This window comes from Parasteatoda tepidariorum, chromosome 4 (assembly GCF_043381705.1).
Source record: "Parasteatoda tepidariorum isolate YZ-2023 chromosome 4, CAS_Ptep_4.0, whole genome shotgun sequence".
Taxonomy (NCBI): Eukaryota; Metazoa; Arthropoda; class Arachnida; order Araneae; family Theridiidae; genus Parasteatoda; species Parasteatoda tepidariorum.
Window position 1 is genome coordinate 54,389,819 of NC_092207.1, and position 24,879 is coordinate 54,414,697.

Here is a 24,879-nt window from a genome sequence, read left to right on the forward strand (position 1 = left end):
ATTATGAACAATGAGATAGATATGAATAACTCTGTATCAATTTACCCAGTTCAAAAACAATTTTTAATATTTCATATACAATTAATTTTGCATCTATCTTTCATTATATTTTCTTTACGAATGTTTATTTTTAAACAATAAAAAAAAATTAAGAATAAGAAAAGTTATAACAATTTGATCAAAATTATTTCAAAATAAGCAATAAAAATTCTTAAAACGTACCATAAGCCTACAAACTTAAAAATTCCAAGACATTGTCTATGTCGGATTCCATAACGTTATGCATCTTTATTTGAGGAAAAACATATGATATCCAGATAGAATAATGGGAAATATTTTAAATTTAGGAAAAAAAATTTATTTTGTAATTTTTCTTTCTTTAAATTTTAAAAATTTTTATATCTATATATATATTTTTAGGAGTCAGACTCATACGCCTGACATATCAGAAATCACATAATCAAAAATAGGAAATCCTTACATACAATAAATCGACCAATACACTGAGATACATTAGAGAATTTTTTTAAAGCATAATGGTTAAAAATTTTCTTCTACAGATTAAAAATAAATTCTTGGAAGGTAAAAGTGAAGAAAAAAAAATGCTTTTGACACATAATGGATATTTGTAATTTATATAAAAGTAGTTTATTTTTCACTGTATAGTAATATTAATGGTATATCAAACATAATGTCCATCGATATAACTAATATAGTTTATTTAACAGTGAATATAGGGAAATATTTTTTTGGTATATCAAAATGCACATTGCAGTAAAAAAAAAAAAAAATGTTATGATCGATAATTAATATTAAAGACAGAATTTTACTTTAATAAATATGAAGTAAAAAAATTATTATTCAATTTAATATTCTATTCATTGATCAATTATAATAGAATAATATTTAATTTTTAAAATAAAGCTCCAAGAAGATTACACAAATAGATTTTCTTTATAAAAGAACGTCGAAAAATAATAATCACCAGATATTACAGGAATCTCACTTCCTTGTTTACAAAATTAGTATCAAAATTGCATCATGTTAATAGCAAAGCTCTTATCAGACTCTGACTGAATCAAACAATTATCCTTATAATTATTAATTTTAAAATATTTATAAGTTTTCTTAAAATAATTAAGTTGAGTTAAAAGTAAATTCAAATAGATTAGCAATAAATAAACATTTTTAACTTTCTTACTATAGCCAATAATATTCAACAAATATTTTACATGCTGTAATCTCTACAAATCATTTTATATACACAAAATAAAAGTTTTTATAAAATACGTTCTAAATGAAAAAGAAAAAGTAAGAAAAATTTTAAAATAAGGAAGAATTAAAAGAAATTATTTTATCCACAGGAAAGTTAGTAATAATAATAGGAACTAATTGGAAATGAAAAATAGCAATCAAATTATTAATAAAGCAAATTTAAAGGCTAAAAAATTAGATATCACAGTGTTTTCATCGCAGAGAAAAAATGGGTGAGAATTTCTCACCCTTTCTCAAAAACAGGGTGAGATTTCAAAAAGTTAAGTGAGATTTCTAAAAATTAAAAAACAAAAACGTAAAGAGACATGAAAAAAATCATTTCTTTAATTATAATACATTTTTAATATCTTCTAATTTTTAAAGCATTGAATATTTTTGCTGCATCATCATATGGAAAATGTTCTATATCTACTTTTTCATCAGCTATTCTAATTAGGTAACTCAAATGCGTATTTGTTTCGTTTTGATCGTTTCTACCCACATTTGTTTCATTTTCATTTGTCCGTTTCGGAGTAGAAGATATTGCCTTTACAAGGTATTTGTCCATCTTGCATTAATGCGCAAAAAATTTGAACGTCTTACATGANTTCCAGGACATCATCTATGTCGGATTCTATAACGTTATACATCTTTATTTGAGGAAAAACATATGATATCCAGATAGAACAATGGGAAATATTTTTAATTTAGGAAAAAAATTTTACTTCGTAATTTATTTATTTTTTTAAATTTAAAAAAATTTTTTTTTTTAGGAGTCAGACTCATTCACCTGACATATCAGAAATCACATAATCAAAAATAGGAAATCCTTACATACGACAAGTCGACTAATTCACTGAGATACATGGTAAGAGAATTTTTTTAAAGCATAATGGTAAATAATTTTCCTCTACAGATCAAAAATAAAAAATTCTTTGAAGGTAAAAGCGAAAAAATAATGCTTTCGACATATTTGTAATGTACAAAAAAGTAGTTGAATTTTTCACCGTACAGTAATATTAATGGTATATCAAACATAATGTTCATCGATATAACTAATAGTTTATTTAACAGTGAACATAGGGAAATATTTTTTTGGTATATCAAAATGCATTGCAGTAAAAAAAAATTGCTATTGTGATCGGGAATTTTTATATTATTTGCTATTGTGATAAAATTTTACTTTAATAAATATGAAGTAAAAAAATTGTTATTGAATTTGATATTCTATTCATTGATCAATTAGAATAGAATAATATTTAATTTTCAAAATAAAGCTCCAAGCAGATTACACAAATAGATTTTCTTTATAAAAGAACGTCGAAAATAATAATCGCCAGATATTACAGGAATCTTACTTCCTTGTTTACAAAATTAGTATCAAAATTGCATCATGTTAATAACAAAGCTCTTATCAGACTATAACTGAATCAAACAATTATCCTTAAAATTATTAATTGCAAAATATGTAAAAGTTTTTTTAAAAAAAGCTTAGTTAAAGTAAATTCAAATATGTTAGCAATAAATAAACATTTTTAACTTTCTTACTATAACCATTTAATTCAACAAATATTTTATATGCTGTAATCTCTAAAAATTATTTTATGTACACAAAGAAAAGTTTTTATAAAATACGTTCTAAATGGAAATTAAAGTAAGAAAAAAATTTAAAATAAGGAAGAATTAAAAGAAATTATTTTATCCACAGGGAAGTTAGTAATAATAATAGGAACTAATTGGAAATGAAAAATAGCAATCAAATTATTAATAAAGCAAATTTAAAGGCTAAAAAATTAGATATCACTTTAAGTCCTATTTACCTCTTAATAGAATAAACAATAGTTGTAATTTATATGTATATTATATCTCGAAAGTGGAATATAAACAGACTAAAATGTAAACAAATGTACGCTAAACCCATATCATACAAAGGCAAGAAAATGGAATAATATTTTGAAAAAGTATTAGAATTCAGAAAAAAACTATACTAATACACAATTGGAATAATAATGGTTTAATTTACGCATGAAATTTAACCACTGAACAGCAATATATGTGTTTCAAGCTTGAAGCAGCAACAGTAAATTGTTCAAATTATAATAATAACCAATTTAAAATTATTAAATTGTTAATTGGTATGATGTAATAAATTTCATATAATACAAAATAACTCTGAAGTCATTTTACAAAGTAATATTTTTGTGTCTTGTTGAACAGTAGCGGCTATAACATAACACTAGTTTTTTTACAATAAAATAGCTCAAAATTAAAAATTTTATAAGTCTCGAGATAATATATTTAATAAATAATAATGCAGCAATAAATGTATAAAATATTAAATAAATCTAAACTTGATAGGCAAACTTAGATTGTAAAATCCTACCTGTATTCAAATAGTACTACAACAGCTGATCACCTGCTCATACCATTCATGTAAACACAATCTTACATCACAGTTAAGACAGAACATAAACAAAAGAAAAATTAAAATTCAAGCAGAAAATCTTAGTTTATTTAGTATGGAATTGATCCCGATATGAATTGTAAGTATTTCCATTTAAGAATATAATAACAAAACATTCACAGGTATCTCGTGTTTTTTTACATCTCGATCAGCCCGTCACATGTAGTTTGACAGTTCATGTAAACACTGACCGGCATTTGATGTTTAACATGATAGATTTCATAGCGAATCTGTAACGCGATTATTATTCTAGATAGATCGAACCCTGCAGAAACGCTAAGTAACTAGAATACGAGAAGTACTTAGTATTTGGAAAGGACAATGAAACATATAAGCTAAGTAATGATTTAAATGTTGGATTTCGCGGTCTCCCGCGGATTAAATGGTCATCTAATGGGTACTTACGTCAAACTGGAGGTTTTAGGCTTCGATTTCAATAATTTTTGCAAATTTTGTAGCTTTAATTATCTTGAAAATCTAAAAACGATTTCCTCTTTGTCTGAGACCGGCGTTTGCCAGGGTAAAATGGAGTGGGACTGTGTGGAGTGGAATCAAGCTTGCAGGAAGGAGCGCATGAGGTTTGTGACGTCATACCATCTTTGTTAACAATAATACACATCAGGACTAAAATCTGTAAAGATGATGACTGCTGCGACTGTCTATTACTACTTCCTTTGATTAACGTATTAATTTATGAATATCGCACAATGTTTTCAACTTAGAAGAACAAAGGGAAAAACACTTTAAACCTGACAAAAGATTTGTGAAATGATAGGTAAACTTAGTTTCTGAAACTGAAACAGAAACTTTCTGCGAAAGGTGTGCGATGAGGGGACAGGTAGACGACCCCCTCGTTGATTAATTGCTTAAACACTTTTTGTAATTTATTTTTTATTGGAAATAATATGAATAATAAAACAACGCTGTTTGAGTTATTAATTATTATTTTTTTATATTTAAAATATTATATTTTTTAAAAACAATATTTAAGAAAATTTATTAAAAATTTAAAAAAAAAGCGCTGTTGTTTTTAAATATTGCTTTGGAGAGAAAAGTAAACGTGGAATTAAAAATTATATTTTAAATCATTTTTTTTTTAATTATTAGGTTTGATTATTTTATTTTTTTTATTGTTTGTATTACTTATTGACACATTAACAGAAGCAAATTAAATTTTGTTTTAAGAATTAATTGTACTTCAAATTATTTTAATCAGTAGCAGGCAGCTCCAAATTATATAAGTCAAATTTATAAAACAGATAAAATGTTTAATAATATAACATTAATATTAGGCATGAATTATGCGAATTTGTAAAGAAAAACGTTTATAATTCTGTTACTTTTATTTAATCACTTCAAATGATAACACGATTTCATAACTAGAGAAGTAACCAAGAATTTTCAAAGAAAACCATCATTTCAATTTAAGTGTTAAAGAATTAAAGAGCGCATAAGACATCAATTAAAAATTATATCTGATAAGCCATATTTGTTCAATTAGTACTTTTAACAATGTTATGGCTAATAAAATCAATATAATTTAACTAGTGCTGCCATCTATTAAGTCATTTTAGAAAATATAAAATAACTTGTTTAAAATATTGAATTCCATTTTTCGTTGTTTAATTTATTTAAAACATTGTTTTCCAATTGAAAGAAAGTGATTCTAAATTCAATGAGATATTTCGTTATATCGAAAATCTTTTTTCTCCTAAACTGTTTAATTTTTCTTTGAGAACATTATTATAGGTAGTTTCAGATTTTTTATTTTTTCCCATTCTCAATTTTTCCTTGGTAAAACTATTTCCTGTTTATATTATTTTGTAAGCTAATTTATTTTGAAAAGGAAAAATGATGAGGAAAAGTTGTATTGAATATTCTTATTAATTTATTTAATTTTATTTATACATATATCGTATAAGAATGTATATAATGAAACTAATATTTTTAATACGTAGGATTTGGTTTCTTACTTTTTTTTAAAATCATGATTTAATTTATTAATCAGTTGCTGATACTCTCTGATTTCCTTATAAATTTGGCATTTAAATACTTAAATGATTAATTTAACTTTTCGATCAAGTATGTTAATACTTTATAACTTGTTATTGTTATTTAAATATGTTTTTGAATAAATGGTTTTTAATTATATTATAAATTAAGAATCAAAATACATTAATGAAAAGCAATCCATTAAAAGATAATTACAGCAATTATTTGTTACGTGCATAATAAATCAATACAATTTATTGTGGGAAATTTTTTAGTTTTTAAACTATTTATAATTTTATGTGCATATGTTTTTTTATTATTTAAAACTATTATTACAATTTAATTTGTCATATTAATGTTCCTATAAATTGCTCTGTAGATAAATTGATCTCTCTGTAGATTAATTAAATTACTCTGTAGATAATTTAATTATAATTAATTAAATTATCATAATTTAATATTAATTAATTAATTAAACTATAATAATGTATAATAACTAATTAAATAAATTATTACAATTTAATAATAATTAAATAAATAAATTATCATAATTTAATAATAATTAATTAAATAAATTTTCATAATTTCATAATTTAATAATAATTAATTAAATAAATTTTCATACTTTCATAATTTAATAATCATTAATTAAATTAATAATTTTTCAATTGTTTATAGTTTTTTGAGGGAGTTAACAAATAAGGAATGAGCTGACGATTTCGCTTTAAGTGTTTCGATAAATCAAAATGAATTCTAAATTATTCGTATACCCAAATAACAATTCAAGACCAAAAGAAGAAAACTGCTTATCAAGATTATTAAGTTTTGACAAATCAATGACGTGAAAGATCGGTTTATGACGCAGTGAAGATATGCCTTTCTGTGGGAAAAACCCTTCCGGTCTGCACATAAATTCGATATTTTTTTTTTTTTCTTTTCTAATTAGCTTTCATGAACTTAACTCGTTCTCCCCTTGGTCTTCAACTACGGAATTAAATTTTAAACCATAGAATCTTTAATAATCGAAAAATCAAATATATAAAGTGTCGCGCGTATCATGAATTCCTATTTATATCAGGTAAATTTAGAGTTATAATAATTATCAGTGAAATATGTAATAATTATCAGTTGACTTTATTTTAACGAAAAAGAAAATTAAAATAAGAGATGTATTAATTTTGTTGCACTTAGAATGGCAAGGTATAAATATCTAACAATTTTAACTAATTAGTAATTTGAAATATAATTTTAACAAGTTTTAAATACATTTTCTTGATAAAGTTGTTCGCTTTTTATTTATTTATTCATTTATTTATACAGGATAGGGTATTCTGCAACGGCGCTCTCTAATATATTTTTTACAATTCTTTTATTAGAGTAAACTTTACGGTTTCGCGTAATCTAATATTTAAATAAGAAAATCCAAAAACGCTTTGAAAATCTGGCGATTGACTTTCAGGAAAGAGGAAAGAGGGTATAAAAGACAAAATATGTTTGATTGCCCAAGGAAAGATATAGGAGCTAAATGGTGATTCGATTATTTGTAATACCTTTAAGTTTCATGGAACAATCAATAGGTTTAGAGTTTTATTTTATTGAATAATCGATGTTGAACAGCCGAATTTTATTCTGAGTTTATGACTATCAGTGTTTTAACTCTGCTGCCTTTTTACTTTGAATTCAACCTAGAAGACAAGAGAACTCCTGGATTAGGCATTGAGATAAACTAGCTTTTAAGGAGGACTTATCGATAGAACTAACCAGCATTTGCGTTACGTGGATAGGTAAAGCACGAAAACTTCCGATGGTAGCCCGACGTCAAAGAGATATTGTACGTCAGCATTGTGGTCTGAGATTTTAAGTTTTAATGTTTTTAATCCATCCTTCCTAACATTTTTAATGGTGATTTGACGAAGTCATTTTTTCTCTTGACTATTAATTTGTTTTCGCCAATATTTATTAGACAAGTACTTATTGACCAATACTTATTTGATATTTCTAAAAAGCGCTCTAAAAATAAGTATTAAGAGCGGTGGTTACTTAAGGGTTATTCTAAAAAACCACTAATTTATTTTTTTAGTTATCAGTTTCATACATATTTCTTATCGATACGTAAAAAAATGTATTGCAATATTTCCTCTACGTTAATGTAAAATCGTTTTCTATGATTAATGCAAATTAAATTGTAACATTTAGCATTATATAATTGACATATCATTACCAACAATCATTATGAAAATGGAATTATAAAATATTTAGGGAGAAATATATTAGGAAAGACACGAACTTAAATCAACTTTTTTTATCGCTCTTTTGGCAAACTTATATTCTACACATAAAGTGAAGCTCTTGATTATAACCATAGGAAAAGTTACAGCAGCCAATGCATGCTGATTCCTGTAAACCTCCGGCATAAACATACGATACATCTTTAAACTTAAATCGCGTTTTACATGTAATTTTTCTATCTCGTCCTATCCATACCTCAGAAACTATAATTCATTCTATTTTCTTTTTAATTTTATGGTACTATAGATAGTAAAAATTCTTCACGTGTATTATGGGAGCTTTTTTATATCTCTATTTTTGAATATTTTTTTTAAGTTTCAAACATTGGTAGAATAGTTTGTCTGTTTTATAAGCTTCAAATATCGGCAATGTTCTCTTTCTTTTTTTCAAAACTCGACTTTTTATTTTTTGCTTTTTTTCTACTAACTTATTATATTGAGAGTAAAAGTAAAATTTTCGTTTAAAGCATCGAGAAATTACATCGACCAATGCTATAACATTTAATTTAAATCTCGTTTTTTAAGAAACCATATTTTTTCTATCTCGTCACCTCAGAAACTGTGCATTGGATTTTCATTTTATTTTTATGCAATTATGGATAATCAAGCTCTAGTGGGAGGTTATAACTATATCTCTATAGGCTACAGACATCGCTAAAATGTCCTCTCCCCCCCCCCCCACACACACATACACGCACGCACATACAATTGGAACATTGAATAAAAATTTAAAAAAATTTTATCCAAGTTTTATTATCAATGTCTGGGAAACGATGAAACAATTTTTACCTAGAAAATTCGTAAAAACAAGATACTCTTTATTATTATTTATTATGTGAAAGGGACAGTTTAAACCAATCAAAATATTTATTATTGTAGCATTCCATAGAAAATAAATTTTCAATGAAAATTTACGAAACATTTATTTTTACTTGCAGTTCTACCTTTTCATACTTTACAAATGTCATAAATGGTTGTTTATAAGTATGAATAGCTCAAAAAATTAAAACCAAAATGTGTTGCATTAAGAATAAGCAAGGAATGTGATTATGTGATACAATTTAAGTAATGGAGAAATAGGAATATCTATCACTGGTACATTCATAGTATTATCGCAATACAATATTATCATATTTATTGAAGCTGTAATCTACTCCAGATGTATGTACACCATCAGCTTGTGCCCTTGTATAAGGGTATAACAACATACTACAATACAGGAAGCTGTTTTACTGTAGGTGCTTTTTTTTCCCCTTCATAACACACACCGTTAAACAAGGCAGTAGTAATAGAATTTTTTTTTCTTATTTTTTTTTAATTTTTTGTCACGTAAAGCACACACGTTGAGAAATCTGACCCATCCAACTTTTTTTCAAAACTCAAAATTGTTAATACTTTTTGTTTCCATCTTAAAAATATGCGAGTATAATAAATTAATAGCAAAAATTTATTTTTATTGCCTTTCGAATCAGTAATATTTATTTATAAACAGTTATTCGATAAAATTTTGACGGAGTAGCATTTCCTTTTCCTACGTATGACTCTTTTTTCTTGATTGATTCTCCATTGACTGAAGCATGAAGCAATAGTGGACAGTAAATGTAAAGCTTTCACCGTAATTGTAAAAATTGCTTTATATAATTATTTTTAATTTATAATATCAATTAATTTTAATTAATAATTATTTTCATTAATAATATTAATTTTAATTAATAATTATTTTTAATTAATAGCATTAATTTTAATTAATAATTATTTTTAATTAATAATATTAATTTTAATTAATAATTATAATTAATAATATTAATTTTAATTAATAATTTAATAATTAATATTTTTTTATTATTATTTATCGTCGTGAAAATAAACTAGTAAAATCAAATAAATTAGTAAAAATATTTTTCCATTGTATGCATAATATAATGTAATCACGTGACTCATTATTTTCTACTAGGTGAACTAATTGAAGCAATAGTAATAACTTTTTAATCTATATTGCTCTAGTAATGAAATACCCCACGTAAACAATTATTTATCATCTGTTTAAGATCAAAATAAATTATTGAAATACAAATTTTAGATAACTGTTTTGTTTGTTATTGTAATTAAGCCTACTTTTTCTGTTGTATTTAGAGTAAATATATTTTCTCCAAAAAACGTAAATATCTTTCTGTTTAAAAAAAGGTTTTTAATTATATTTATTTTATTTTTATATTTTTTTTCTTCATAATTTTTAATATTTAGCGTGCGTTTATGTAATTGAATTGCATTTTAATTTTGCACTTACGATGTACTTCACTATGCACTTATTATTACTTCCAATAAATAATTAGGTAATTTCTTTTAACGCAAAATTCACCTCGTTGGTATTAACCTATTTTTTTTTTAAATTTGAAAAATTTTTTTTAATTATGCAACCATGATCATTAATCATCATGAATTATCTATTAGAATCATTTTGTCTTTTATTATACTTCTCAAAGAAAAATTTCTATGTCTACACTTTCTCAAAGATAGTTTATTTTAAGCAATCAAATCAAATAGACTCTCATTCTTAATAATTCCAACCATCATACTTTTTAAAATATAATTATTGAATTTGTTAATATTGTATATACTAGATGGCGCTTTGTAAGAGATTATCAGATTTTTATTTTAAGAATACTATTCATTTCAGTAAGTCTTTAAATCATGATTATTAATGAAATCGTCATAAAAAAATTTTAATATATAAGTATATTGCGGCAATAAGTAAGAAAATCCATTAATTTCGAACAATTTTCCTATTTTTTTATATAGATCGATAAATATTTTTATTATATTTTATATTGATTACTTTTATTGTTTGTTAAATTAATTAGTACAGACGATATTTTAAGTTACGAAATCAGGCACAAAAACCTTCTTTCTCTGAATAAACATACTTTTTTTTTCGGATTTCTGACCTCCAAAATATAGGGCGGTAACCGCAATCTGGGAAATATGGTTCCAATAGTTTGGTCAAGAGAGCACTCCAAATGTTGTACCCAGGGCCTGACTTAGCCTAATTGGGGCCCGGGGCAAAACCATCTTTCGGGGCCCCCCTCTGCGTCACTACTTCAGTAATGAAGAACCCAACTTTATGGAGGCATTTAAATTTTCACCTAATTATAGATATATAACAAGAAAATTAACTAGGACCTAATATAGCTATTAAGTCCTCCCCCCCTTCATTGGTCTGACGAAATACCGTTCTGTCAATTTTATTGATTTTCTGACAATTCTATGTCGATCATTAAAATGATGTAACACATCTGATGAGCCAAAATTTGGCTAAAATGCTATTTAAATTTATAATTAGAAAATGTAAAGCATTATTATTTTCTTAAATATTATTAAAAGTTATTATTTTCTTCTAGTTTTTCTTAAATATTATTAAAAGTTATTATTTTCTTTCCGTTAACTGAATTAAAGACGCATTAAAGGGTCAACAATGGGATAACTTATTGTTAACTTTTTCAACTAGCAATAAAAAATTCATATCCTTGCTGACATGAGGGCGGAATTCAGATAAATTTTCGCAATTACGATGGCTCAATTAAGCCAATCAGAAGCCCATATCTTCGTTAACATATCAAATTTTGAGATATGTAAAAATCAGGCTTTTGATTAGCCAAATTTGTCCATCACAATTGCGAAAATTTAGCTGAATTAGCCATGGCTGAATAGCCTGAATTAGCCCTAGAAAGCCATAGATTTACGAATTATAAATTTTTTGTGTTCATACGATTGGTTAGTGAAGAAGCTAGCATAAAACTGACGGATTTTACACTGTACTGATATTTTGTTTTAAAAAATGTTCATTAAAAAAAGAAACACAAAATAAACTTTGTACTTCATTCCCCCCCCCCTCTGATGTGGGAGGCCGGGGCAACTGCCCCGTATGCCCCTGCCTTAGTCAGACTCTGATTGTACCTCTTAATATTAATTTTGCTTATTGCGTATTTCGCTATATATCTAGAAGTTTTAAGCCAATTGAAAAAATTTTTCGAACAGTTAAGTTCGTTTATCTTAAGATATCAAAAAATAACTTATAGTAAATATTTATCTTTTATTGGACTATTCAAAAATGGTCGAAAAAAGCTTGAATTGTAAGGTATACAATTTCTTGCATCATTCCAAAGAACATACTTTTGCATGGAAAAATACAAAATTTGAGCAAAATCGGTAGAATAGTTTCTGAGAAATTGAATTTCAAAGGAGTCTTTAAAATTCGATTTCTCGAGAACTGTTTACGATTTTGCACAAATTTTGTATTTTGACATGTAAAATTCTATTTTTGAAAATGATATAAAAGTTATATACCTAACAATTTAAAAAATGTTCGATCATTATTAAATAAAAAATAAATATTTACTAAATGTAATTTTTTGCATGTAATTATCTTTGGAAAAAAAAATTTTATAACTGTGTGCAGAAAAATTTTCAATTCGCTTAAAAAGTTCTCGAGATATGGCGAAATATGCAAAAAGTAAAATTAACATTAAGAGGTCCAAACTTTAGAGTGTTCTCCTAGCCAAACTATGGGGGCCATATTTACCAGATTGTGGCTACCTCCTACATTTTGGGAGCAGAAATCCGAATCCGTCGAAGAAAAGGTATGTTTATTCAGAAAAAGTACGTTTTTTGTGTCTGATTTTGTAACTTAAAATTCCGTCTGCACTTAGCAGATTTGAGGTCTCCCTATTGAACCATTAAAATTGAATCCTAGAAAGTAAAGATCCGATCACTAGATCATAAGTTATTCAGGGTGGTCCGTTTTTTTTTTGCGCACCGTATATATTGCAACACTCTTTTACTACACTGATTTCTTTAATAATGAAATACTCCTAGTTAAGTTAATTACGAATAGAACAAAAGGATTCAAAAGTATATTTATTAATTATTACACATTACAACCTATGTCCTACAATAAAAGCTATAACTTTTCTAAATAAATAACAAATTTTACACAGAAAATTCACACATAGAAGGAGACATGTGTTTTATGTTTAGGTTTCCTATTTGAAAATATTTTCTATGCTTTTATGGGCAAAAAAATTTGCTTTTTACTCTTCTCGCATGCTGTCATTGACACACATAATGTTGAATAGAATTTTGCTGACTAGTCATTTTTGTAGTGTCCATTTCTAACCAGTATCAATCCTAAGGAAGTTGATAGTATTATAATCGGAACTTCATCACTCGTGTGAGGGATTAAATGCTGTTATCACTTACCCACAATTCTTTGAAAACTATTTAAAATTACCTTTGTATATTAAAATAATACATTTGTAGCGATTGTGAATCCCAGTTGTCCTTCAACCTAGCCATTTTGGCACTTATGCAGTATTATACACATCATAGCAAGATACATTAGATTTCTAAGGCGAGAACTAATCACTGTTGGTCAACTAAAGGATTGTAACAAAAACAAATGTCAAAACGAATTAGTTTGTATTTGAATTTATGCTTGTTAGATGGAGAGCACATTACTCTTGCAATTTAGAAACCTCTTTCTAATGCAATAGGATCCGTTTAAAATTTGAAAGCATTAACGAACCCTATTAACGTTTTTGAGCAATATAAGGACCATAAGATTCCATTTCTGACAAAGAATTCTGTTTGTTTGATAGCTGTCATAATGTCATAGTTCTTCAGCAATCTACTCAGAAATAACTTACACATTTATATTACTGAAACCACATAAATTTATAACACTGAAGCCACTGGTTTTATAATACTGAAGCCATATGGAATTATAAAATTGAAATAAGAATGTATTCACATGATGTGTTACTTGACTGAATGAGCTCTCATTTGGAACACTCTAAATTACAACCATCATTTTACACTTTGAGCTTTTGTTTGTGCCTTCCTGCTTATTGCAGCAGGGACAGTTGACAGATATTTATCCACCAGGCTTTCCATCAAGTCGTTCGTAAAGTAATACCCGTTGCATTTATAATATAGAAAACAAAATAAATAATTTTTGATTGACTGGAGAGAGGAACCTGCACAAGAAAGAGTTAATATTTCGAACCAGTTGATGGTCATTTGTTGGATGGATTATTGTGTCACAGTTGTTCATTACATTGGACATCTAGATACCTATGCACTATTTAATACTTATAATACTGAAGAAAGTTACAAATAAATCACACAATTGTGAATGAAACATTGCTAGTTGACTAAACCAGGACAAGGACTAACGTTAACACTTTGAGTTCGTGCTCAGCGCATTTCCATTTGACAGTTGGACAGAAGTATCACAGTTGTCCATTAGTCTGGCCGCCTGGACACCTATGCAATCTATGACTACTCGCACAGGCCATTCTTCTTCTTCATTGATGGTGGACAATGGTGAACTGCTGCCACTGGAACTAGAGATTGAACTTGAACTTCTAGATCGCGAATTACGGCTCCTAGGACTCATTGTGGGGCTATTTTGAGGTGAGTTAGTTGGTGGAAATGTTGAGTTTGATGTTGAATTTGTTGATGGGTTATTGACTTCTAGATTATTGTTGTTCTCAGCTTCAGACCTAGATGGAGAATGGAAGGAAACACAATTAGAGAGGTGTGAAATCAGTATAAACTAGAATTTCGAATGAAAGGCTAATTTCAAATGATACTTTTTAAACAGAAACTAGCAAGACCGTAGCCAGGATAAATTTTTTTTCGGGGGGATATGGTAAGAAGCAAGGACAGTTTCACACATGCAAAGTAGGGGAAAAACATTGTAACAAATATTGTTTATTCTGTTGTCTGCAAAAGTTAAACTAGTAATTAAAAAATATTACATAATAATTATTTTTCAATTAATATTGCATAATAATTATAATCAATTTGTAAACAAAGTTTACAAATACATGCGACGGGGAATTGAAGAAAATTTTTTCGATTACTTTTTTAGGACAAATCGGAATATCCCGAAATATGCTTAATAAAGTAAGCCCTGTTAGCCTTTCATCTTCAGTAGCATTTCTAGTTGCTGTTTTTACGCGTTTAAGAATAGAAAAAGTTCTTTCTGCAGTTGCTGTGGTAATTGGCAACGTAGCCAATATTGATAACAAGCAATAAATGTTTGGGTAAAAGATACTGTCACATTCTTCCATTGCTGAAAGTGCCGTATCTGGTCTACTAAGGGGTTCACGCTGGTTCCACTCTGATGCCCATACTTCTATTTCTCCCATGAGGTTTTCGATGTCCATGAAATCTGCGTAGATTCAGACATTGCATAAATTAATATGCTGAAAAACAATTGATTTCAGGGGAGGAGTCTAACCGAAGGAAAGATGAGCCACAAGGTCAAGTGAAGTTGATGCACTAGCGAAGGTGGTGTACTGGGAAAAAGTTTGATTCGACAGTTTTTGTTTTTCTTTTTACTGAGAGGCTCAAAGAAAGACTAAAAAGTTTGAATCCCAGAATTTCGGGGGGGGAGGATTTTTCCCGACGGTCCCCCCCTGGCTACGGGCCTGGAAACTAGTATTTTATTGTTATATAAAATTTAATCAATATTTTCTATATTAGTATTTTCTAGAAAGAAAAAAATACTCTTTGAACTTTTTGTTATTATCTTTATTGTTTTGATAATATAAAAATTTAATCGGTTTTTCGATATGAAAATGGATTTAGCTATTCTGATCTTTTTGATATGAGATCATTTTTTTAAACATATTTATTTAAAATGTGCGTTTATCCTTCAAAAGATTTCAGAACCTCAAATTTCAATAGTTCCGTTTTCTCAATTTAGTTTCCATTGTTTAAAAAAATACATCGTTTGTTTCACCATTATAATCGTAAATTCGTGTTCGCAATTTGTGTATCATAATACATTTTATCGTATTAGATAAGGAAAGGTTGGAGCGATTAAGTGATTTTAAAATTTTCACGGTACTCTAGAAATTAATAAAAAATCTTATTAGCAAACAACACATCTCATAATCAACTAGAAATCGCCGTCCTTAAAAGATAGAGAAGTTAGTAATAAAAGTTAATGATAAAAAATTTGTTAATAAAAATTATTCTGAAATTTAAAATCATAGTAATTTTTATTTATTTATTTAGTTTTGCGTATTAGTAGACTTAAAAGACATTTTGAAAGATTAGATATATCGATAAAATTTTAGGTACAATGATCCCTTAAGTTTTTAGATGTGTAATTTTCACAGAAAATACATAAATTTATCCTCACAATTAAATATAAGTTCTATTTTTTGACCTCCTAAAAGTCAAAAGTTGTCTAAGAAGAACGTCTAGCATAGGATTCAATTACAATGGGGAACTATTTTTTTAAATGTTTTTCGTTCATGAGATTTTTTTAACCGATCTTCGATATTTTCATGTCGTAGAGTCATATCTACAATCGGTTTCTTTCTTCAGGCAACAGTTTTTTTTTAAATGACATTTTTAGTCTTTTGCTTTGTCAAAACGTACAAGTTTAAAAGGGTTATATATAACAGGGGATACATAAAAGTTGCGACAAAATTCTAGGGGAGTTAGGGCTTATCATCGGAATTGTAATCCTATGCCTGGAAGTGTCGTCCTGCGTCGCTAAGGGTTCTTTCTTAGTATGAACTGTTTCTTCGTGCGCTTCTGAACAGAAAAGTGCCCCTTGTCGCGTACAACGACGTTTCCGGTCATGTGTTTCTATTCAGTTTTAATCTCGTTTATGTGACTCAACACCCCTAGAAGTTTGTAGCATCATTTACGCAACCCCCTTTATAAAGACCGTTTTTAAATTTGTACATTTCAACTAAAAATAGACTAAAAAATGCCCTTTTAATAAAAAACTGTGCAAACCTAGGAGTAAAGTTTAGGAGCAAACCTAATTTCAGATTTGGAATCCTTACCCTTGAATTAGGCAGCATTTTATATAAATGCAACCAAAAATTTGTTCTCCAGGGTTAGCAGGCGTAATGTCTTACTTATTTAAATCTTAAAAAAGCACACGAACTTTTTTTTATTATAGATTTAGAAGGTATCTCTTTATATATATGTGTGTGTATCAATAATTACAGAACTTTATGTAGCTTTTTCAAAACTTTACATTCGAAAAGGAACTATAATATCATTAAAAAATAGTTTTGTTTTATTAAAAAAAAAAGACTGACTCTACGAAAAAGATTTTTCGAATCCTGCATGATGATAAATTTATCTATCATGTGTCAGTTTTCTACTGTCTCTTACGAAAATATTACTTATCTTAGATTTTTTTTTTTTATCGTCATTATGCGCACGTGGCGGGTTATTATGCCTTTTTTTCTTTTAATGTTTAAAAAAAGGAAGCAAAAATGGAAGATTACGTTCACGTGGTGCAATGACTGTTTCAGAACAATGGTTTCGTCAATTTTTACGTAAACATTGCTAGTCACAAATCGGAAATATTTTATGTCACAAATGACTTTAAAATTACCTAATTACGCTATGTATATCGTAAAAATTGTTAGCAATTTAAGAAAATTTTTTCGATTATTAAATATTGTAAATCTAACGTCATACACCCCTTTTCTCTTTACTGAAGTTGAAGTTTGATGTTAAAAATTGTGACTACGAGATTGAGAGTTAGAATTAAAATGTATAATTACCAGCATTTCATTCACCATAAACTAAAAGTTAATTAATTCATTTTTAAAATTATTTTGTATTAAGTAGAAATCTTTAATTAAACATTTTCTCAGTTTATTCTTTAAAAAAATGCTAGACTTGTATATTTCAATTTTAATTTATATTGATATTCGACGAGTAAAATTTTGATGGACACTATTCTTCTTGCAGATTAATTAACACTTAAATCTTCATTCTCAGTAGTAACACTTTTTGCACAATAATATGTTCAAACTTTCTTGTATTCTTTTAAACTATTAACAATTTATAATTTATTATATTAATAAACTATAAACAATTTTATAATTTATTTTCTGTATGATATGTTTTAGCCTTCATAATGCAATAAATAAATATATATATAAATAAATAAATATGTTTGGCTTCATTTCCTAGGGTAAACATTATAAATCTAATATTTCTAGTTTAAACTGATTCATCAATAAATATATCATTTTATGCATTGACAAGTGTTATGCGATAAATTAAAATAAATAAATAAATAAAAATGTGACAATCCACACCCAAAAAATATTAAGTACAGCGGTCAATATCACTCGTAAACAGGGTTTACACCAGCAATGGAAATTGAGTGGTCCAATACGACCACCTTGGTTTTGATTTAGTGGTCCAAAAAATTTATACGGTAGACAAACTTGAGAAAAAAATATCAAACTTTACGATTGCATGATTCATGTTATTGTACACATCAAAAGTTATCAATTGCCATCTATTACACCCTAAAAGTAATTACGTTCATTATTCCATAATGATTGAAGATTAGAATTTATTAAAATTAGGTGAAAAAAAGCTAAATAATATTAGTAAATAGATTCAACATACATATTAAAATGCTGAGACCAAATAAATAATTAAGGAAAACAAAGAATGTAAGGACTAACAAAACATTATATTAAAAATTGTGATTGAAGTTGATTTTAAAAAAGAAAAAAAAAATTCGCTTTATTGATAAACAATTACACCGTCAGTACATGAAAATGTTAGTAAACCTTAGTTAATGGAGCCATATAAGAGAAATATGTATATACATTATAATTGTTATCCTCACATATATCAATAAGCGAAATAATAAAAGTTTAAAAATAACAGTTATTGCATTTGAATAATCTTAAAACTAAAACCTACCTACGTGTAGAATAAAATTAGTAAAAGAATTTTTTTAAATGCATGGATTTTGAAAAAAGAAAAAAAACTATTTTTTATTTCTATTTTGTAACTTATAAACATATTTGAAGACGACAATATTGTCGCCCTTACATATGATTTCAGCGACTTTCGTAGAACATTTGGCGACAATTGGTGGCGATTATCGCCATACTGGCGCGAACCCTACTCGTAAATCAAAGCACCAGTGACATCAATTTAGTACCGACTTAAACAAACGTACGTTGTTTTCTTTTAAAACATTTTTGTATATAAATATACATCTCCATGTTTCCTTTATATTTATATTTTTTAAGAATTTATTATATTTTCTGTAATATCTAAAATAGTTACTTAAAAAAATATGCACAACGAAATAAAAAATAACCTATCTTCTGGTGGGTAATCAAGTACCTGAAAAAATAATGAACTCACGCAACAGTTAGCTAGTTGTTGGTCAAGTTCTAGGAGATTTAGGTAACTCAATTTCAAGATGAACGTCATGATGGCAGCAACTTGATATGCATGCACCAACTAGTTTACTTTCTAATCCAACTGGTTCACACTGATCTGAAGTTGAGTAGGCTTCATGTCACCGACAGGGGTGCACAAATTAAGCATATAGCCCTTCTATTAAAATAGCCTCACTATAAACAAACATTCCCTATATAATTGTATTTTCAAATAGCACACTTTAATGTTGCTTTTCCCTAACTTAAACTGTTCTATATATGAATTTTAGACTTTTTTCTTTCTTTTTTATACTCATCTTTGGAACGCCGACCCAATTTTCGGGTTTACGACTACTAATGTTCAACTCCGTAGCCTTGTAATTTTGAACTCAATCTAGAACACAAGGCAATTCCTGGAGCAAATATTGGGAGAAATTTGCCTTCACTCTTTTTGATGTAACTAACCCGTATTTGATTTACATGAACAGAAAAACCTAACACGGTAAGCCTGACAGCAAGGGGACTTACACCCATGATCCGTCTACCACTGAGGATATTTTACGTCAGCACTGTGATTGATGCAAGCCGGATGCGGAATTCGTATCAACTAGCCATCGCTGGGATTCGAACCCGGTTCACCTCTTTGGAAGGCGAACGCTCTACTCTCTGAGCCATCACGGCTCAGCTTTGTTTTCTTGCTAAAAAATTTTACACATCCCACGTATATGAATCTATTATGATATAAATCAAGTATACAGATTATATTTTAACAATTGACATTCCCCCCAGCAGAATTGGAGTCTCATTGTTAACAAAACCCTATATAAATTAGGCTCTTTGGTTCTAAATAAAGGTAACTAAAAATTTTAAGTGAGGACTTAAGCTTGAATAAACGTTATATTTATTAGTTTCTATAAATGATTTACGAATGTAGGAAACCACAAAAGATTTAAATTTGTGTCTAAAAAAATTTTAAATTATGTCAAATCAATTTTTTTTCAAGCGCGCTTATTGTTTTTAAGTTTAAAAATGTGACTAAACCGGACAAAATCTATTTAGCTAGAGTTCATACAGAATTCGATTTAAAAAAAAAAAAACAATATTGTAGAAATGATTAATCGTTCTTTGATTAAAGAAATTTTTTTTCTCATATTCATTTCTATCGTATTAAATTGCAAAATTATGCTAACCATTTTTATCTAATTATATTATGAGATATATTTTGGCAGTATATTATGAGAATATGACATTAATTATTCCTTGAGCACTGCAAAAACTCCCGCATCAATTTAAAGTAAAATATACCTTCACTCAAGATTCCTGATGGCACTTTACCGTAAAATCCATTTTTGCCGGAACATGTTACGGAACAAATAATCTAACATACCGTAATTTTTACTGTAACAATTGCTGTAAAATCACTGAATTAGTCTATTTAAATAAATATTACAGTAACAATTACTGTAAAATCACTGAATTACTCTATTTCAATAAATATTACTGTAAAAATTACGGTGTAATATTTTACAGTAAAAATGGATTTTAGGCTTAAATTGATTTTACGGATGACGCACCCAAAGTGGTACTTTATACCGTAAAAATTTTTTTACAGTGCTTAAATTTTTTTCTTATCATTTTTCACTGATACTTAAATTTGAGTACATAAATTTAACGCATTGGCCGTTGAAATATTACGTAAGCACATAAGAAGAAATGGGGTGGGTTGCTATTTACTTACTTTTGCTGGCGAGAGGGTAGGGGAGATAATATGAGCATTGCTTTCGCAAGACAAATTTCTTACACCATAAAAATGTATAGAGTAAGCTTTGCAATTTGCATATTTTTAATAACAAAGAAGGTAAAATCATATGAGCTACGCTTAAGCGTGAAACTAAGTATTTTCAATTGAATAAAAAAAATTGAATAAAATTGAATTGAATAAAAAACACCTACGTAAGCATGAGGGTGTGCTATTAAATATAGGGCTAGTACACATATTTGCTTATTTTTCTGACAAAGGAGGAGGACCGTTCATCCAAATGACAGAAAATATTCTTACCTAATAAGTGAATGACCTCCCATATAAATTTTTTATTACTACTCACCCATGCATAGGCGTAGCAGGCAACTGAAATCTGAACAATTCTTGACGAATGGCTTCATCATAAGAAGGGGGTGATTCTAATTGCTCCATATTATTAAAAGGTCTAGGTCGAATCGAACGAATTTCTTCCTAGAAAGGAACAGGAAAAAATCAAAAAGATACATTGGCACAATTTACACATGAGAAGAACTAATTATTCTTTTGTTTGAAATTGAGATGTAGTTGAAATGCAAGAAAGAATAGAAAGAAACTAAATTGTGAAACATTGAAGTTAAACAATGAACAATGTTTATAAGTTTTCTTTTCTTTTTAAAGAAATATGATAAACAAAAGGAAAAGGTACGCACCGTTACGACATATGAGCATGTTCTTGCAATCTTATTTTTCTCTCTCCAAATTCTAAATGTGTGTGTAGAAGTTGCTATATGTTGTAGTATTATAAGTTTAAAATGACTTTTAAAAATTCATGTCGTTAAGTATTTTTGCATATTATATCATTCATTTTTGTAAACACATTGATTGTTTTGATTTTGAGAAATCAACGATTGACTTACCAGTTGAAAAGAATTAAAAAACGAGTTATGTCAAAATTAGGCTTAATGTTTTCGATTCTCTTGGAATGAACCAAGATCGTTCATGATGATTTAAAGATTGCTTTAATCAGAAAACACATTTTATTTTATGTATATAAAATCGAAATATCTTGGTTAAACCAGCATATTTTCGGTATTTTTCATTTAAAATAATGAAATAAATATTGCTTATTCATTTATCATTTAAATCTAAATAAATCTATTAAAAGATATTCTTATGTTTTACTGAAAATAGAACCACTTAATTGCAAAGATTTCTGAATAAATATGCAAATAAAGGTTGCATAATATACATATTAATTTTAATAAGTAGCTTAATATTGTTAAAAAAACATTTATTTTATTTATTTTTAGAAACTGCTGATGCGGTTGTGGAAACCAATAAATAATGATAGGTTATGGTTATTTTGTGGTTGGAAAACGTTTTTTTAATATTGAACTATTATACGTCAGTAGACAAAAGTTTATCGAATAAATATTTAAGATTTTTTTATCCTTTTGTTTACGATGGGTACAACTGATGGTCCAAAATAGCAGGTGTTATCAGGTGCGGTAGGCAAAAGGTTAAAATAGCATATCGATCAATTATTGAAGGACAACAAAGGAAAGCATATTGGAAAGTCATTAAAAAAGTTTATCAGCTAATTGTTATAGTACAGCATACACTGTTAGAAATTTCTGGCAAAAATGGTTAAATAGCAATTTATTTAATTGTTATTTTACCATATTCAATTAAAACGGCCAAATAACCATAAAAAGATTATATTCACACTGTTAAGTGTGAGAAGAATCGTTTATTGATTGTTTTTACCTAATGTTGTTTAACAACCTGAATTCTATCCGGGTCAAATAGGCCCACCTTATGAAGTCATTTTGTTCCGTGCAGCTGGAGAGAGCTGATCGGTTATTCTCATGAACAGTGCCGTTCGAATCCCGGCGTTGTTATCACATTATTTCTTTCATTCCTTGAATACATAAAGTGTTTCCAGTGTCCAACACTTTTCAATCGATGACCCTGGACTATTAGGATACGAAACTCTCATTTACGCACAAATGGCGCGGCACACACAGGGCTCTAATGTCCGTTTAATTTTTATTTCTCAGGTTTAGAAACTATGCTAGTTGTAAATAGTAGTTACAAAGCCATGTAGTTTCGTATTCACGGTTTTTTAGCCGTAACAGTTGTAAACGGTTTCAAAGCCGTAACGGTAAAAAAATGTTCTTGAGCCTAAACTTTACGGTTAATCGGATGGACAGACTGCTTCCAGTTATTTTACTGTAATTTCAGAATGACTGTAATTCTGTGTAGCATGCGGGGCAATCGAAGAACAGAAAGTTGCATATCAGTCAATTAATATAGGACAGCAGAGAAAATTTTAACCGATAACTATAAGTTAACATAGAAAATAGGGTATCGGATTATTGTAGGACAACAAAAAAAAGCAAAATCGAAAATTTAAAATAAACAAAGGAAAACTATCGGGTAAATATCAAGGGAGAACAAAGCAAATAATTATTTAACTCAACAGAAAAATTTTGAGATTCGGACAGTTAATTATAGGATAAACAAATCAGAACATTGTTACAGAAAACTGCATACTCAGAAATTTATTAAAAGACACATGGGTGATTCTACAAATTTGAAACATTTGAAGCATAAATTTTCTAGAAAATAATTTTGTCAAAAAAATTGGAAAAAAAATCCGCTAAAATTATTTAAATGTTAGTTAATATATTATTAGCAGAGCTTAAAACATTATTTTTTTTTTAATTTGCATTTTTTATGATGCAATTTAATGTTAAGAAATACATATACAAAATGGACGTGATAATGAATTCGAGAATATCTAAATTTCAAGGCGAAATTTACATTATTTTGAAATTTTATTGTTCCCAGCTTCATATCTGGAAATATCTTAATTACGAATTGACATGCATTATTATCTATATTCATCATTCCTAATGGCCAATGAATCATAAACACACCTCGTATTAATGATCTCGTGGATGACAAATCAGAATTTTTCGTGTTCTATAAGCAATATCTAAATTTATACAAGCTGTTAACTGCCAAAAACTTGGATTGGTAAGCATATTTCGCATATTTAAGAACTTCATTCAAAATAATAAGTTGTTAAATTAGTATTCTAACAGTGATGCTAATTCTTTAAAAATTAAATCTATTAAAAAAAAAAAAAACGTGCTCGTATTTTTGAGTCATGAGGATGACAGAAAATCTGTGGGACAGAATATTATTCCAGATTTGAGATATAGTTATTATTTGATTTTACTCTTTTTCTTTATTAATATTCTTCTTACTTTTATATTAGTTATCAGACGAAATTAGGACAAAAGTAAATTTTTGGTATAACTTCTCTAGAACACACACGATATGAGAATAGGACGCATAGATGACTTTTGTTATATCACTTGATTAAAAAACTTCATTTGTTTCAAAAATATATAAGTAGGAAATAAGAATCGACGTGTTTCAAGCGCTCAAAAACAGGCCCCCAAATTCTAGACTTGTAAGACGTGAATGACAAGAAATAAAAGTGATTTAAAATATAAAACGGAAAGCTGCCAACGAAAAATGGAAAAATAAAGGTGATAAACAAAACTAGAAAAACTTGAGTAGCTGAGAAAGAATAAAAATAAACAGGAAAAAACAGAACAAGTAAAATCCCTGTGGCTGATAGGAGCAAATCAGTGTAAAATGCATTTCTGATTGCAGTAAAATGCAATCCGAGTAAATGCAATGCTTCCAAACACTATGGAGAAGTGGTGAGTAATTAATGTAACTAACAAGGGAATCAGTATTCATATGAATAAAGCAAAATTCCAGGGCATCAAAATGAGTAAATATGACTGGGTTGATTTGTTATAGTTTACGATCAGAAAACGTGACGTGAGTTTTGTTATAGCTTAAGATCAGAAATAAAGT

The 24,879-nt window shown here is 27.8% G+C and overlaps 2 protein-coding genes across 35 annotated transcripts in view; both read right to left on the bottom strand.

Moving 5' to 3' along the window:
* Positions 1 to 4,574, bottom strand: part of LOC107452081 (bromodomain adjacent to zinc finger domain protein 2B) — a 124,629-nt gene extending 120,055 nt beyond the window's left edge. For 15 of the 32 annotated variants that reach the window (XM_071179855.1, XM_071179852.1, XM_071179854.1 and 12 more), the window contains exon 1: positions 4,124 to 4,574. The gene's annotated coding sequence lies outside the window, so the exon portion shown is untranslated. Of the gene's footprint in view, positions 1 to 3,637; positions 3,713 to 4,123 lie in introns of those variants that run through there. The other 17 variants (XM_071179840.1, XM_071179839.1, XM_071179838.1 and 14 more) reach the window with 4 other exon arrangements.
* An 8,319-nt stretch (positions 4,575 to 12,893) lies between these two features.
* LOC107452083 (bromodomain-containing protein DDB_G0270170) overlaps positions 12,894 to 24,879 on the bottom strand; it is a 44,172-nt gene continuing 32,186 nt past the window's right edge. For all 3 annotated transcript variants that reach the window (XM_043049444.2, XM_043049394.2, XM_021146142.3), the window contains 2 exons: positions 21,344 to 21,471; positions 12,894 to 14,558 (listed from right to left, as the gene is read on the bottom strand). In XM_043049444.2, coding sequence (XP_042905378.1) covers positions 14,231 to 14,558; positions 21,344 to 21,471 — 456 coding nt within the window. In that variant the 3' untranslated portion in view covers positions 12,894 to 14,230. The remainder of the gene's footprint in view (positions 14,559 to 21,343; positions 21,472 to 24,879) is intronic.